General features: G+C 32.3%; 1 protein-coding gene across 23 annotated transcripts in view; it reads right to left on the bottom strand.

Moving 5' to 3' along the window:
* cac (calcium voltage-gated channel subunit cacophony) overlaps positions 1 to 14,981 on the bottom strand; it is a 289,078-nt gene that overhangs the window by 82,170 nt on the left and 191,927 nt on the right. For all 23 annotated transcript variants that reach the window (XM_087350471.1, XM_087350513.1, XM_087350455.1 and 20 more), the window contains 8 exons: positions 14,329 to 14,438; positions 12,921 to 13,037; positions 12,622 to 12,811; positions 11,939 to 12,051; positions 11,204 to 11,470; positions 9,453 to 9,590; positions 8,948 to 9,149; positions 7,509 to 7,673 (listed from right to left, as the gene is read on the bottom strand). In XM_087350471.1, the coding sequence (XP_087206597.1) occupies positions 7,509 to 7,673; positions 8,948 to 9,149; positions 9,453 to 9,590; positions 11,204 to 11,470; positions 11,939 to 12,051; positions 12,622 to 12,811; positions 12,921 to 13,037; positions 14,329 to 14,438 (1,302 nt within the window). The remainder of the gene's footprint in view (positions 1 to 7,508; positions 7,674 to 8,947; positions 9,150 to 9,452; positions 9,591 to 11,203; positions 11,471 to 11,938; positions 12,052 to 12,621; positions 12,812 to 12,920; positions 13,038 to 14,328; positions 14,439 to 14,981) is intronic.

Below are 14,981 nucleotides of genomic sequence, written 5' to 3'. Positions count from 1 at the left end.
ACCTGCAGTTACAATGTTTATGAACTAAATATGTATTCCATCAACATACATTTTTGATTTAGGTTTCATGTTTGTAGCTGGTATGTTTGACTGAAACATGGAAATTTACTAAGCAGGAACTGTGGAATAAGTGAAATGAATTTCAAAGTAATAAATTAAATATTTAGAAAACAGAGCACAAACTATATCCATACTGGTTATGTTATATGACCATGCATAATCCTTTAAAACTTACTGGTAAGTCAAATTCCTATATGAAATCTCAAGTTGTTAGCTTTGAATATAAAAAAATTCCCCATTGCCAAATTGCTGTATAGTGTTCAACAAATTTGAATGAACAGTGTGGGTATAACTTAAATCTGTCATAATTGTCACAATTCTATTTATGGTTATTATTAAAAGCAATATTTTGGAATTTATAAATAACTCTATCTTGGGTTTAATGTTACAATATAAATTATTTAAGTTACATTTTATAATAAGTTTTCCTAATTGTAATGTAAATATTTGAAGTTTTCCTTAATTTCAACAGTCTATAATAAGACAGCTAATATGTGACATTAACTTTATCAGCTTTGTGTGGCACCTTACACACAGCTCAGTGCTATTAGTATCATACTAGCCTACTGATGGCCATTAACAACGATGTTAAACTCAGACAAGCAGGCTGATAATATAGGGGTTTAAATAGAGTCTTCCCGTACAATAAAGGTTAATCTATATTTTCCTGAATTTGAAATAGAAAATGTTATAAGTCTAACTAACACAGTTTAAAGGACCAAACAATTTTGACCTTTCATTCTGGTCAGCATGAAAATAAACTTCTAAAGCTATTGTTGCTCACATTGCATCTGAAATTAAACAATGAATTTCTGTGCATAATTATAAACAATTAGACACACATGAATGTATGAATATCATTAAAGATCACCTATTCAACTTAAAATAAAAAAGGATAGTGATGTGCCATGACATGAAATTATATTCCACTTATTCCATGGCGAAGGATGGGTTTAATGGAGACAGATCAATTTACTGAGAGAGCAGTGTTGCAGAGAGACACACACACACATACAAGACACACAAAAACGTTCAGCACCTGTGCTTCTGCTTGGACATCATGCGTCTGTCAAGAGACAGGAATGCATTTCCAAAACCAAACCTGTGCTGGATTGTGCCAGATCAAGTGTATAGAAACATCAGAAACACACAGAAAGCTGTTCCTACTCATGCTACCAAATTACAGTACTATATATATAAATAAATAATCAATAAAAGATGTAAAATAATTAAATGCAACTAACTAAATCACGAAGTTTACTTCATTGTACTGTTTCAAGTGTTATATTGTATGTACATTGTATCAGAATATTTATTTGGAATTCAAAAAGTTATATGAAAAATATGTAAATGAATACTTGGGCACAGTATTTTCATGAGAAAATTAAGAACACAAGATATCAGAAAAGGAACATATTTGATACATGACTAGTGTTTAAGTTTAAATATTTTTCTACTGTAAAAAATACAGCAGAATAAATTATTTTATGTAAAATATTGTACATTGTATTCCACATAGAAACTATGCAATAAACACAAAATTACCTTCTATGTGACATATTTTAATAGAACTTGAAGTAACTAACATAACAGGAGTTTTCTTGTTTCATGTAACTACCTTTCTACATTATTCAGTTTCATGGTTTCCTGTCACACAAGTTGAAACTACATATGTTAAAAATAAAACATGATGAGTTTGTAGTTTCCAATCTTCAGTTTTTCAACCTATCATTCTTAGTTATGAGATGATTACAAATGAATACCTTATAATCAGTCACAAGTGACTACTTTAATAAACTTGTTAGAAGGTAAATACTTGTCTCATTAATTTTTCCTATCCAGTATGGTAGAAAACAAGATATTTTATCACGCTCCTTTATACCATTGTGGATTGCAAAGTACTCTGCATGTATGTACTAACTAAGCAGCTGCATTACCAACCAGCAGCAGGAACCCAAGAAAACAGTAAAATGTAGAAGAGAACATTTACATCCAGATAACCGGGACTGTGACTTGTGAAATGACAGAAATTAGTCAATTGTAATAGTGTGAAATAAATTAATTTTGTGTTTTTAAACATAGAATTCAATGTGTAATCATTGATTATGCTACAATATCATGTATGTGGTTTGATCACTGAAACAGCTCAAGACTACTGAAATCAAACTTTCAGCTGGTAAACTGCACTTATTTGTTTATATTAGGATTTGTTTCATATCAATATTATCAGAAACACATGATTAATCCATTATTGTTGCTTTCCATATTACAATTAAATTCAGTCTCCAAAATAATAAATTTCATTCTTTTAGCAAACCATGTGACATATTGATTTCTTTCATATCCCACCTCTCTTTACTTCATAATTAAATTCATGCTAGACCTCAGCTGATCAGTTTTAAATATCAGTACCAAGGAAAATTAAGGTCTTCAATAATTTAGTGTAACATTGTAGTCAACACAGAAATGAATGCAGTAATAAATAATTTAGTATTAAGATGTACTCACACAGAACTGAATACAGCAATATTTCAGAAAGAGCTATGCTGTTTCATTAAAATAATTTAAAGTACAAGTTTATATTGGTGTCTTCTGAACAAGAAGTGCCTCACTGTACTTGACTGTATTCAAGTCATACTGCCTGTACAAAGATGTATAATTTCAAATGTTATCAACAAATTAATAAATATTATGTATCAAATATAGATTTGAAGCATTTATTCCAAATAATAAGTTTATGTAACTATTCCTTGTACTCAAGCCCAACATATTTCAAATTATGATATGTAGTTTCTATTAGTTAAAGTAAGAATAATGTTCATGTTGCTTATATTCTGTCAGTTGTATTCACTGTATTTGTCGGCATATGGACAATGAGAGAAGTAATGATGAACAATGGCAAAGAACACACACAATTATATAAAAACAAATATTACAATTTTCATTGATTTACTGTAATACTAATTGAATCTGCATAGAAACAGCTTTCTGTTTGCTTAGAAAGAACTAAATGACATGCAAGTGAAAAAACAAATACATCAACACACCTGCTGTAGTGAACATCAGACTCATGGAAGACATGCTATGCCATGAAAGCAACACCTTGCCAGTTCAATCAATTATTCAACTGAATGCATTAACAGATATACTTTACACAAAATATGTCTTAAAAATAGTCACTATGTGGAAAATTATAAAAAAACTTTTCATTTGTCTATTTTACTTATATAAAATTTACATACTGAAGTTATCAAAGGTCATCTACTGATGTGGGGAGAGGTAATTTGTGTTTATAAACTACTTCTTGCACCATATATAGTATTATTGAAAAAAATTTCAGGTTTCTACAGCAATGTTTCACTGGCCGTGCGGTCTGAGGCTGCTGGGACCATGGGTTCGAATCCCACTCAAGCCATGGATATTTGTCCGCGTTTTTCTGTGTTGTGCTGTCCTGTGTACAGGTAGAGGCCTTGCAACGGGCCGATCCCTGGTCCAAGGAGTCCTACCGAATGTCTATAGTTCAAGCCAATGAAAAGTTGAGACCCGCAGTGCTGAGGCACTTGAAGAACGGGTCATTCCCAGTATCCAGTAAGGAAGATTATAACACAGCAAATAAAATATAAGTAATATTTATGAGTTTACTTTAAATTTACATTAAAATAAAATTGTTACAGTCTACATTTTCACCACTGTGACAACCTAACACCTGCAACTGTAATACTTCATGCAAATTAAAAACTATTTATAGGATTGTAAATCTGTTCATAAGTTTATTATCTTAAAAGAACCTTGACATGTCAAAACAAATTACCTTTAAAAAACTTAGAGTGTAAGAAGATATTTTTGGTGTTTGCTATGGTAACCTTACAGACTTGCTTATTAATGTAAGGTTTATTTTTTCTGTTTTAAAACAAGATTAGCAGTTTCACATAATTTCCTAGCCAGAAAATCCGTAATTCATTTTGTGTTCAGTTCTTTATTGCTTATCCATATTATCTGTCAGTATCTCCTACATTAAAAGATCTATCAAAATTACAAAGGTTCAGAGCCATAAATGTTAAAGTTCTAAAACCTGGATATTAATTTTAAATTCAAGATAAAAATGTAAATACAGTATGGCAATATGAATTATTTAAAACAATTTAAAGAAAACAAACATGTAGAAACACACAAGTTGTATCCAAATAATGCACGACTATTACAAGTCAGTGACAAAGGGTACATTCATGCCCAAGTTGAAGTGACAATTTCCAGGCTAAAACATGTGTATGAAAAATGATTTTGATGGGTGGAAATATGGTCCAAAGTAACTGAATGATGTAACAGACACAGAGCCCACAAATAATGCATATTCTTCCTTGTAACATCATTGAATATCTATTTCATTATTAACACTTTATTTGTTTAATTAAAGGCTGCAACATTTGAACTTGTTTTACACAATGGTACGGAATGTTGCTAGATAAATGGAGCATTTAAAGATATTGTGCAAAAATGGAATAATATTATTATATTTTGTGCACAAATATAAATATTATTTTTAAGCAACTTAAAATGTAATTCAATATTTGTTTTCTTTTTAACTAGGCCTCTAACATTTGATACCATAGCAACTCTTATATAACAAAGAAGTATTCCCCATGTATTTATTGTACAATACTTAAATGTATGCTAATAAAATTGAAAAGATTAATTTCTGAGGATAGGTCATACCAAAGAGAATTTAAAGAACATGCGCAGTAGTAGAAGCTGCCTAGAAGATTGTGCTACACTTAGATTTAAATAAAGGCTTACTGTACACAATCTGGCTTAAGTTTTAATAACTTGTCACAAAAAGGGAGGAAATACTGCATTTATCTATTCATTTTCTACTGCCTTATATACAGTATTTTAATTATCACATGCTATAAATGTCTAGTCACCTTTCAACCAACCATCCACAAAGACCAAATAAACAAGTTACAAATACATTGCATTTCTAATGCTTATATCTCCAGACATAATTATAAACAATACATATAGTGATTGACTCATAGAATTCACTCATTTTAACACTGTCATAAAATAAATATACCAGTTATAACACAATATTTGACAGTAATTAAATGTCCTAGGTTGAAGTTTAACTTAATTAAGTAACTAACTATATAACGAGCTGCATGGTATATCTAGGTAAAGTAAATGAGAATGCATAATTGGGACTACATCAACAAGTTTAATTATAATTATAGCTTCATGTTATGAGACAGAAATTGTATTTATACTTATGCAGGAGTCCAGTTTACTTCATTACGAATTCTAATTGAACAGCAGCAATCAAAGCTGACAAAGCAATAACCCTCTTTATATCACATTCAGAATTGCCGTGGCAGTGGATGCTTGGCTTCAGTGCGCTGCAAATATTTTGTTATTATGAAAACTGTTTATATTAATTTATTAAAAATATAATATAAATACCCAACATGAGACTTCATCACTTAGGAAAGGTGAATAATTATTGAACTGACGGTGCAATAAGTAATGATAAACTTGTAATTTCTTTCAATACAACAGAAAACATAGATTTTTACACCAACAAGTAAAAAATACCCAAAGTCTTTAACCTTCTCAGTGGAAATGCATTACCACAAGATGCATGATGGCATGCTTCATGAACATTTATCTCAGTCTGAACCCAACAATCAGCCACCAATCAGTCAGTCAGTCAATCAGTCAAACAGCCAACCAGCCAATCAATGCAATCAATCAACAATCAAGTCATAGAATGATGTACAGGACTAAATGCTCCAACAACAAAACACAAATCATCATTTCAACATCATGACCATAAACTTTTATATGAGCATTTGTAGCCCTGTCAATCATAACAGTTACAATATAAAAACATCCTAACAAATCTTTCACTACCTGGAAAGGAAATTAATTTAAAATACTGCTCTATGGAAAACATAATTTAAATTAGTATTTACATCTTTATAAGCAAAATATTTCTTTGTGCATATTTGTCCGAATAAAAGTGTAAATGTTACGAATATGTATAATGTATATAGGTTACAATATAAATATAATTTTAATTTGTAAATTTGGTATGAAATTTCTGACTTATAACAAACTTAACAATGTGCTGCACTAATCACAAATAATCTCATTTTCATAAACAAGTTAGAAGTGTAACTTAAACTTACACAAATAACATTATACCTTTGCTTAAAATAATTTTCATGTACAAGAAAATTAAATTAATATCATTACTTTAATTATATACACATATATTATTAATTTAGATGTCATACAATAAATCTGAATAGTGTATGTTGATCTACACAGAGAACACATTATGTCCTTTTGTATAGTCTTCTGATGTCTAGTCAAGTTTATCTGTTTTTCTTATAGTGTTGGTGTGATGGTGGAAATGTGAAACGCATGCAAATATGGTGTGGAAGCCCACGTCTGCTAAATGTTTCGTAGTTGGTTAGCACTAAGAATTTTACAAGTAACTGTATGTGTGCAAAATGTGTCCAAACCATAAATAGAAGCATGTGCAATGCATAAAATAATGATCCGATTTAATTCCATTCACACAACAATGAACCCTGTTACAAAAGAGTTCAATAACACTGCTTATTTTCAGGGCATCTTTAAAAACTTTGCCTAAAATAAAACTTAACAAAAGTTCACTACTATTTTGTAAGCCCTACATAGGTACAGTTTTTCTATGCTCAAATGTAACCAAGCCCAAGATATTACTTATTAAACTACAAACAAGCTCAAAATGCAAATCAGAAGCAAAAATCTTTATTTATTAATAATTTAATTTAATTATTTAACAACAGAAATAATAATAATAATAGTAATTATTAAATTAATGTATTTGTGTGCTTGACAACAGCCAAACAATGGCAATTAGAGCCAAAACACTGTAATGAAGTATTTGTTTAACAAAACTATTTTATTTATGTAGAGGCAAAAATTATGAGCCTGGTTACTCTTGAAAGTTCTTTAAAATATTTCATAATATAACAAATATAACAATCCAGTTTCTAATATCAGATAATATTTCATGGAGCCATGGAGGACACACATAATCTACCATATTCTTCATTCACCATTTTCCATATTCATTTATCTATAAAAGTGTTCTAAAAACAAAAATAAGGTAATTGAATGCATGGAAGACATAAAATCATATTAATAATTAGTAAAACAAAGAATATGCTTCACTTGAGGTTATGAGAGTTAATATACTTTGCAAAATTTTCCATCTTGAGTTAACTCAGGATAGTAAAGAAATTACATAATACAAAATGTATGAGTTCCTGTATTCTTTAATACAAGTACATAATATCCTCAGTGACTCCCAAACAACAATACTAAATCTACCAATTCTAAATCATGTACCATAAACAACAACAACTGAAAGACTACATCGATAAGAAATTCTGACATACCTTCATCATAAGCAGCAGCGTGTTGAATACAATGAGCATCATGATGAAATATTCAAAAGGGGTTGACACAACAATTCGCCAAACCTTGTATTTGAAGCTGTTTCGTTTGCTGGGCATGTATCGTTCAAGTGGTCTGGCCCCAATTGTGAAGTCGATACAAGATTTCTGGAAGTATATCAAGTTCAAAGAGGAGATAAAATTAATTTATGATATTCTTATGTAACTCAGAAATACTTTACTTCTTTCCCAATATAATCCTGTTACTAATCTGCACATAAATGTGTCTTCATAAGATAAAAGTATAAAAAACACATATGACATTTATAATACCTTATAATAATAAAGAGAAATGTATGGGAAAAAGTTTTGTTTTTTCTACATATAAATTAAAAATATAAATGATGTCCCTATTCTATATTGCCTTTCTGTTCAATATTCCTTTTAATTAATAATAATACAGGTAAACCTCGATTTGCGCCACTTCAATTCGCAGCGCTTCAGCAAGTCAAAAAGTGAAGAAAAAAAGTTGTCAGTGGAACCAAGGTTCCGGAGAATTTGACGTAAATACGTCTATACGGAAAGGAAGTTTATACATGCTTTACAATTGAGATAAGTTTGATTAAGACATTGCTTATTTAATTTGAATTAGTTATGCTTAAGATGGGTCTGTGGTAGCTGAATGTAATGTAAAGTAATGTAATGTAAGGTAAGGTAATGTAATGTAAGGTAAGGTAATGTAATGTAAGGTAGGGTAATGTAATGTAAGGTAAGGTAATGTAAGGTAGGGTAATGTAATGTTGTTTTTTTTTATTTGTAGTGTTCTGTCTGCCGACAGGTCCATATGAACAGGATTCTCCCATCCTTTTCTCGGACTGGGACCTGTTCATATACGTTCTTGGCAGATGATCAAGAAGTGGTTTGCCATTGCCTTCTTCTGTGTATGAATGGAGTAATTGTTGGGATGCCACGGAGAAACAGGGTAAGCCCCCGTAGGAAAACTCCGTGTTGCCTAGACCACGGCCTTGCCCAACACAAGTTATAAATTCGGGCACCGCCGGGAATCGAACCTGAGACCCCAGGATTACAAGGCCAGCCTTCTAACCGCTAGACCACCGTGGCACAATGTAATGTAAGGTAATATAATGAAATGTTTCCTAGGTAACAATAATGCCGAGTAAGCAGACGACGTTTCGTAGGTAACAATAATGCCGTGTAAACAGGTGATGTTTCGTAGGTAACAATAATGCCGAGTAAATAATTGACGTTTCCTAGGTAACAATATCAATTGAAGTTTCCTAGGTAACATAACAATGCAGTTACAATTTTCCGTTCCACTTTTTACCGAATGACACTGACCCTAAAATATAGACGTATTTACATCAAAAAAAAATTTAATATTATTTATAACGTTTTACAATGTTACACAAAACAATTTCTACCTGGTTCTTGTCAATCTCTCCATCTTGTAACTCAGCCTCGCCTTGCTCTTGGAAGGTAATAATAATCAAAGCGACGAAGATATTAACAAAGAAGAATGGAAATACTACAAAATAAACGATGTAAAAGATGGACATCTCAATGCGGTAATTCTGGACGGGACCACGGTCATCTTGTGTGGCAGCCATCGAGTTGTACAGCACCCTGGAAAGGAAGATGATTGTATCAGTAACATATTTATTCCTACATTTGTAATATAACTCTTCTTAGTGCAATGATAATGTGGTACAGTGGTAATTCATAGGAATGTGTGATAATTGAAGTAAAAGAATTATTTTTCTGTAAATACTGAAAGTGTTACAGAAGAAAAAATTAAAAGGGATGGAACAAGAAATGGATAAACAGAAATAATTTAAAGATAAATGCCTCAGAAGGCACATTAACAAATAACAAAGAAAATGTATTTTTAGTAACTGTAGAATATATAAGAAGACTCTGTTCACTTACTGCGGCCAACCTTCCCCAGTCTGAACAGCAAATAGTGTCAACATGGCTGCAATCACATTGTCATAATGGAAATCCTGTGTTTTCCATTCTCTTTTTTGTGCTTTAGGTTCATCACCCTCAAACACAAAATATGAACCCCTGGAAAAGGAATCTGTCATTTAGGAAGCTACAATAAGATACTTCTGTTTTGATTCAGAGTCAACATTGTTAAAAAATTATTAGTATGAGACTCATAACATAGTATTCTGAGAATGAAACTGCTCAGCTTCATTAATTTCCAAATATAATTCTCAGTTACACTTCTGTAAATCAGAAACAACCTAACACAGTAAATCATTTCTCTTGAAGTGGAAGTGCATATTCAGCATATTTTGTTTATTGTACAAGAAAGAATGGTTACATGGTTTGATCACACCAAGTATGCATTTTTGTCTGTATCCTCTTACTTCCTATTAACATCTAAACTGCATGACAAATTTGAATAAAGTATGGTATGATGGCACATCACTGATAAATATTTCTTCTTTTTCCTTGGCTCTACAACCCAGGTGCAGGTCTTCGCCGCCTCCTTTTCGGAGGTTTCGTAGTCTGCACTTGTGAGTAGTGAGTGACCAGCCCACAGCCTCTGCACAATTTCTACTCAATCCTGATTTGACTGCTAGAGCCATCTAGTAGTGAATCAGGAGAAACTTGTGTGAGAAATGGCTACTGAATTTTGCTTACAAAACATGCCATTTCATGCTTGTAAGGTTCTTTTACATGCTGAAAATCTACAACATTGGACCGCCCACTGGCTTTACTTCCCCTATGAAGGAAGTTGTGATACAGAGGATGAAGATACTAGCATAGTTTATTACAAGATCATTAAATTTTATAAATTGATAAATCTTCAGAAAGTTAGGCATTTTTGTAAAGCTCATGTTTGTGTGAAATTTAAAGCAACAACATGGTAACCATGTAAAATCTATACTTACTATTCCATTTCATAGTAATACACAATAATCTACAGCAATGCATGTGAAATGTGGTATAACAATCATACATATTAATTTTTTAATGGAAAGTTTCCTCTTTTTGCATGTTAAAAATAACAAACCCTACAGCTACTTAAAATAACTTTCAGGCAGTGGCAGTCTATACTAACAAAAATAAACTACTAAGATCAAAGATGTAGATAACATAAATTATGTAAAAATCTTCTTGTTAACCAGTTGTCACAGCTATTCTATATTCCCGGTGGCCATATCAACCAGTATTTATGAAGTTAAGAAATGTATGCTTAACTCAGCAATTCTCATGCCTCTGCAAAAATTTTAACTCTGACCTTTGTGAATGGCATGTTTGTAGTCCATGACCTATGTGTGGACAAGAAGACTGGCTGAGTAATGTCATCACAGAGTATTCTCCATGCAGGACTGGCTGGAAATTCCCCAATTTTGGGTGCAGAAATATATGCACATTTTTATGTAATGTCGCAATTCTTACTGTTCATTTCCAAGCAAAACCAGAATGTGCCAACAAATTTAAACAGAACTACCATATTTCATGAAAGTTTCTTTAGTGATTTCTGAGCTGTTACATGAAGACAGACAGACCTGGTGAAGCTAGCAGGCACATTTTTGCAATTTGTAGTGGTATACACACCTAAACAATGACCACAAATTTCTAAATGAATACTGCTTAACACAATTGCTGCCCTTCATTAATATTTTAAATCCAAAATAAAAATTTAATTTACACAAGATACCTACTGGCATTCTTCTTCTGTAAACTTGCTTTCATCAGAACAGAAGAAAAACTTCCCATTAAACAACTGAACAGCAATAACAGCAAAGATGAATTGGAACAAGATGTAGACAATGAGGATGTTGATGACATTCTTCAAGGAGTTGACCACACAATCAAATACTGCCTTGAGCTTGGGCACACGTTTGATAGTTTTGAGTGGACGCAGCACTCTCAAAACTCGGAGGGATTTAATAGTCGACAGATTCTGTCCTGCTTTGCTTCCAGTTCCACTGCAAACATAACAAATTTCTTTTATCATGGTTTAAAGAACACATGAACATGAAGTATTCAGCCTGACATATGTTTTCATTTCTTATTGACTCATATTCGACACATCACAATTCATATAATTAACGATAATCAACATCCCTAGAAGACAACTAAAACATAGAAATGAACTTAAAAATAAATGTGTACATGTCTCTCCCAATAGTATGCTAGTCACAATCAAATTTGTAAAGCACACAAAAATGTGTCCATGCAATACTGCATGTCGTCAATTAGAGAGATTCAACCACTTAACTCCTGAAATTCCAGGGTACTGTACAAAAAAGTTACAGTGCACTCTTAACAATAAAACATACCCAGAAAGCATTGTGAATTAACTGTTTATAACTATTACAATGACAGACAGGCTGATTGGACATAGTTATACATTTAAGATATTACTTTAGAAAAATCTGTTAAGATTCACTGACCTTACATTGAAGCCAAACGAGACAGCTGCACATATTACAACTACAGCATCCATGATGTTCCAAAATTCACGCAAATATGAGCCTGGGTGTAAAATGATGCCCAAGTCAAGAATCTGCAAATATCACAAAGGCTTAGTTACTGAACTAGGGCCCTGAAACTAAAAGAAAAATATTGTACAAACACACCAAATTTCAGGGAATACAAGTTAGGATATTACATATATGTGACACATGACACTTCATAAGCCCTACATTCTTTAAAGATATGAGGTAAAAAGGTACACATTTAAAGAAATCCTATGTAATTGGCTTCATTATATACAGTATGCTGAGCTAATCAAGAAACTCCCTGCATTTTATGGAACCCAAAGGTTCATACCCATATCCACAAAAGCCCATAATCAGTCCCTATCCTGAGTTACATGAATCCAATCCACACCGTCAAACCTGATTACCCTAAGGTTTATTTTAGTATTATATTACCACCTACCTCACATTAAAGACAACACTGTAGTATGAATTTTAAAAAAAAGGAAACTATGACCTCATTCATCTAGGATACATAAATCTCACCTGAATTTTATCAGTTAATAATGAGTGGATGTTACTGCAATTAACCAAGAAAATAATTTAACTGCAGTATTTTTTTGTATGAATTACTAAAAAAAAGACCTGTAACTCACCTTGAGAATCATCTCAATAGTGAAGACACAAGTGAAGGCATAATCAAAGTACTCCAAGATTTTGTTACGGACAGAATATTCATCCACAGGATCCTCAGCAGCTAATGCAATACTACTTAGACTGATCACAACCATGATGAAAAAGTCAAAGTACTTCATGTTAACCACATAATGAGCACCACGACGAACACTGGAAGATAATTTCAGCAACAATAATTAAAAACAAAATGTTACAATAATCAAAAAAGTATAAACATTCAAATATCAGGTTTGGAAAATATTATATAAAAAATACTTACGGGTTGGTGGGTGAAAAAATAAACATGGATGAATATGGCAGCATGGGTTTGGGCCCAGTCATATCATCATCATCTTCTGTCTTCTTCGATTCCACTTTTTTACTGTTCTTCCCCTTGCTGGTCAAAATTCAGATATAACAGAATTACCTTAATATTTTATTTAATTTTGATGGTAAGGGATATTGGGATGTCATAGTATAGAAACAAAATTAAGAATATGGTAATTAAATGTATCATCATGTTTCATAAATACACTGGATGTGTATCAAAGTTTTGTCTGAAAACACGATGAAGAGATAGAAGACAAGGTGACAAGACTAAACAAAAATAGACAATAAAAAAAAAATGGAATCACCAACTACAGGAAAATGGAGAAAAGCAAGTGAAGTTTTGTTTCAAGATGATTTTCCATTGTAGAAATATTTCAGAAATAAAAAATGTGGATGTATGGACAGATGGCACTTTCTCCCCATTACACTTTCATTTTATACAATCGTTGCAAAACATGCATAAGAAAGTGCTACACACTTAATAATCCCTCCCACAAATTTTAAAATTATGGTATAATAAAAATAATTCCACATTTTTAAAAATTAAAAAATCTGCAAACAAGATATACACTAAAGTGAGATTCAGATAAAATTAAACAAGGAAATTTTAAAAATTCTCATTATTATTCCATTACAAAATGTTATCATCACACTTTCCAAATCATTAAAGATTAATAAATGGTATGTAAGACTTGAGGTTCTCACAGCGGTGAGTATGAAGATATCCGTCTTCTGGGTTATTGCGCTGTGTAGTCTGGTCGATGTTAACCAACGTTTCAGAGGTCATACTGCCTCCGTCATCAGGGCGAGTATGACCTCTGAAACGTTGGTTAACATCGACCAGACTACACAGCGCAATAACCCAGAAGATGGATATCCTAATAAATGGTATATAAAGCAATTGGCCAATCACAGTGGCAGTGTGGTCTGAGGTGTGGGCCTTGTGCAAATGGATGCTGGGACCGTGGGGTTGAATCCCGCTCAAGGCATGGATGTTTGCTCACATAATTTTGTGTGGTGCTGTCCTGTGTACAGGTAGAGGCCTTGCAATAGGCTGATCACTCACCCAAGGAGTCCTACCAAATGTCTAAATAGATTAAGTGTAAAAACAAAAACAACCTTAACACCTGCAAGTAGGAGAGGATTAACTAAAAAAAAAAGAAGAAGAATGAATATAAAACAATTGTCCAAGGTTTTGTACAAATCAATAAGTTAATTATACAGCTCTTGCCATATAATTTGGGTATGTTAAAACTGTACCATTATTTTTAATATATCACAAGCCAGTACATTGAAAATAAAGAAATAGGGCTAGTTATGAATAAAGAGGACAATAATGCACATTAATAAATACTTACAAGTTGCTTGCAGGAGATGGGGGACAAACCTCCACTCTTGGTGGTGAGCCATCACCAGCTCCCATTGGCTGCAATGCCTCCATTTCCTTCACTAACTCCTGTTGTTGTTTCTGCAAGAAATTGGATCAATGTCACATGATCACAATCCTTATTTATAATATATGTGCATTACTACTCGAAGATAGGGACTGGTTGCAGGCCCTTGTCAATATGCTAATAAACTTTTGGGTTGCATAAAAGGTAAAGAATTTCTCAACTTCCTGGTTGAGTATTAGCTTTTCAAGAATGTCTGTGCTCTAAGGAATTAATTAGATAGTTAATATACTTTATTAACCTGATTATAGAAGTATTTTCTTATCATTAAAAATGTGACAAATTAAGGGTCACCTCATAATCATACACAAAGTGAAGTACTTTACTAAACAGTGTATCTTATTCCACAACAGGAAGTGGTTAGACATTGATGCTGTTGGTAAAAACAACTTCTAACTTCATCTGCCACAAATTCTACATATGCCAAACAGCAATCAAACTTGCATTCTAGTATTGGAGGTTATGTACTAACACAAGATAAATGAAAATGGTTAATTTCTGAAGCTCACCAACTTGAATTTTCATGTCACTGAACACATACACTGATAAAGAGACTGTTA

This window comes from Zootermopsis nevadensis, unplaced genomic scaffold (assembly GCF_977971745.1).
Source record: "Zootermopsis nevadensis isolate Lab colony 2312 unplaced genomic scaffold, Znev_1.0 Znev_ptg000002l, whole genome shotgun sequence".
In the NCBI taxonomy this organism is placed as follows: domain Eukaryota; kingdom Metazoa; phylum Arthropoda; class Insecta; order Blattodea; family Termopsidae; genus Zootermopsis; species Zootermopsis nevadensis.
Note: the sequence above shows the minus strand (reverse complement) of the source record. Positions and strands in the feature narration are given on the sequence as shown.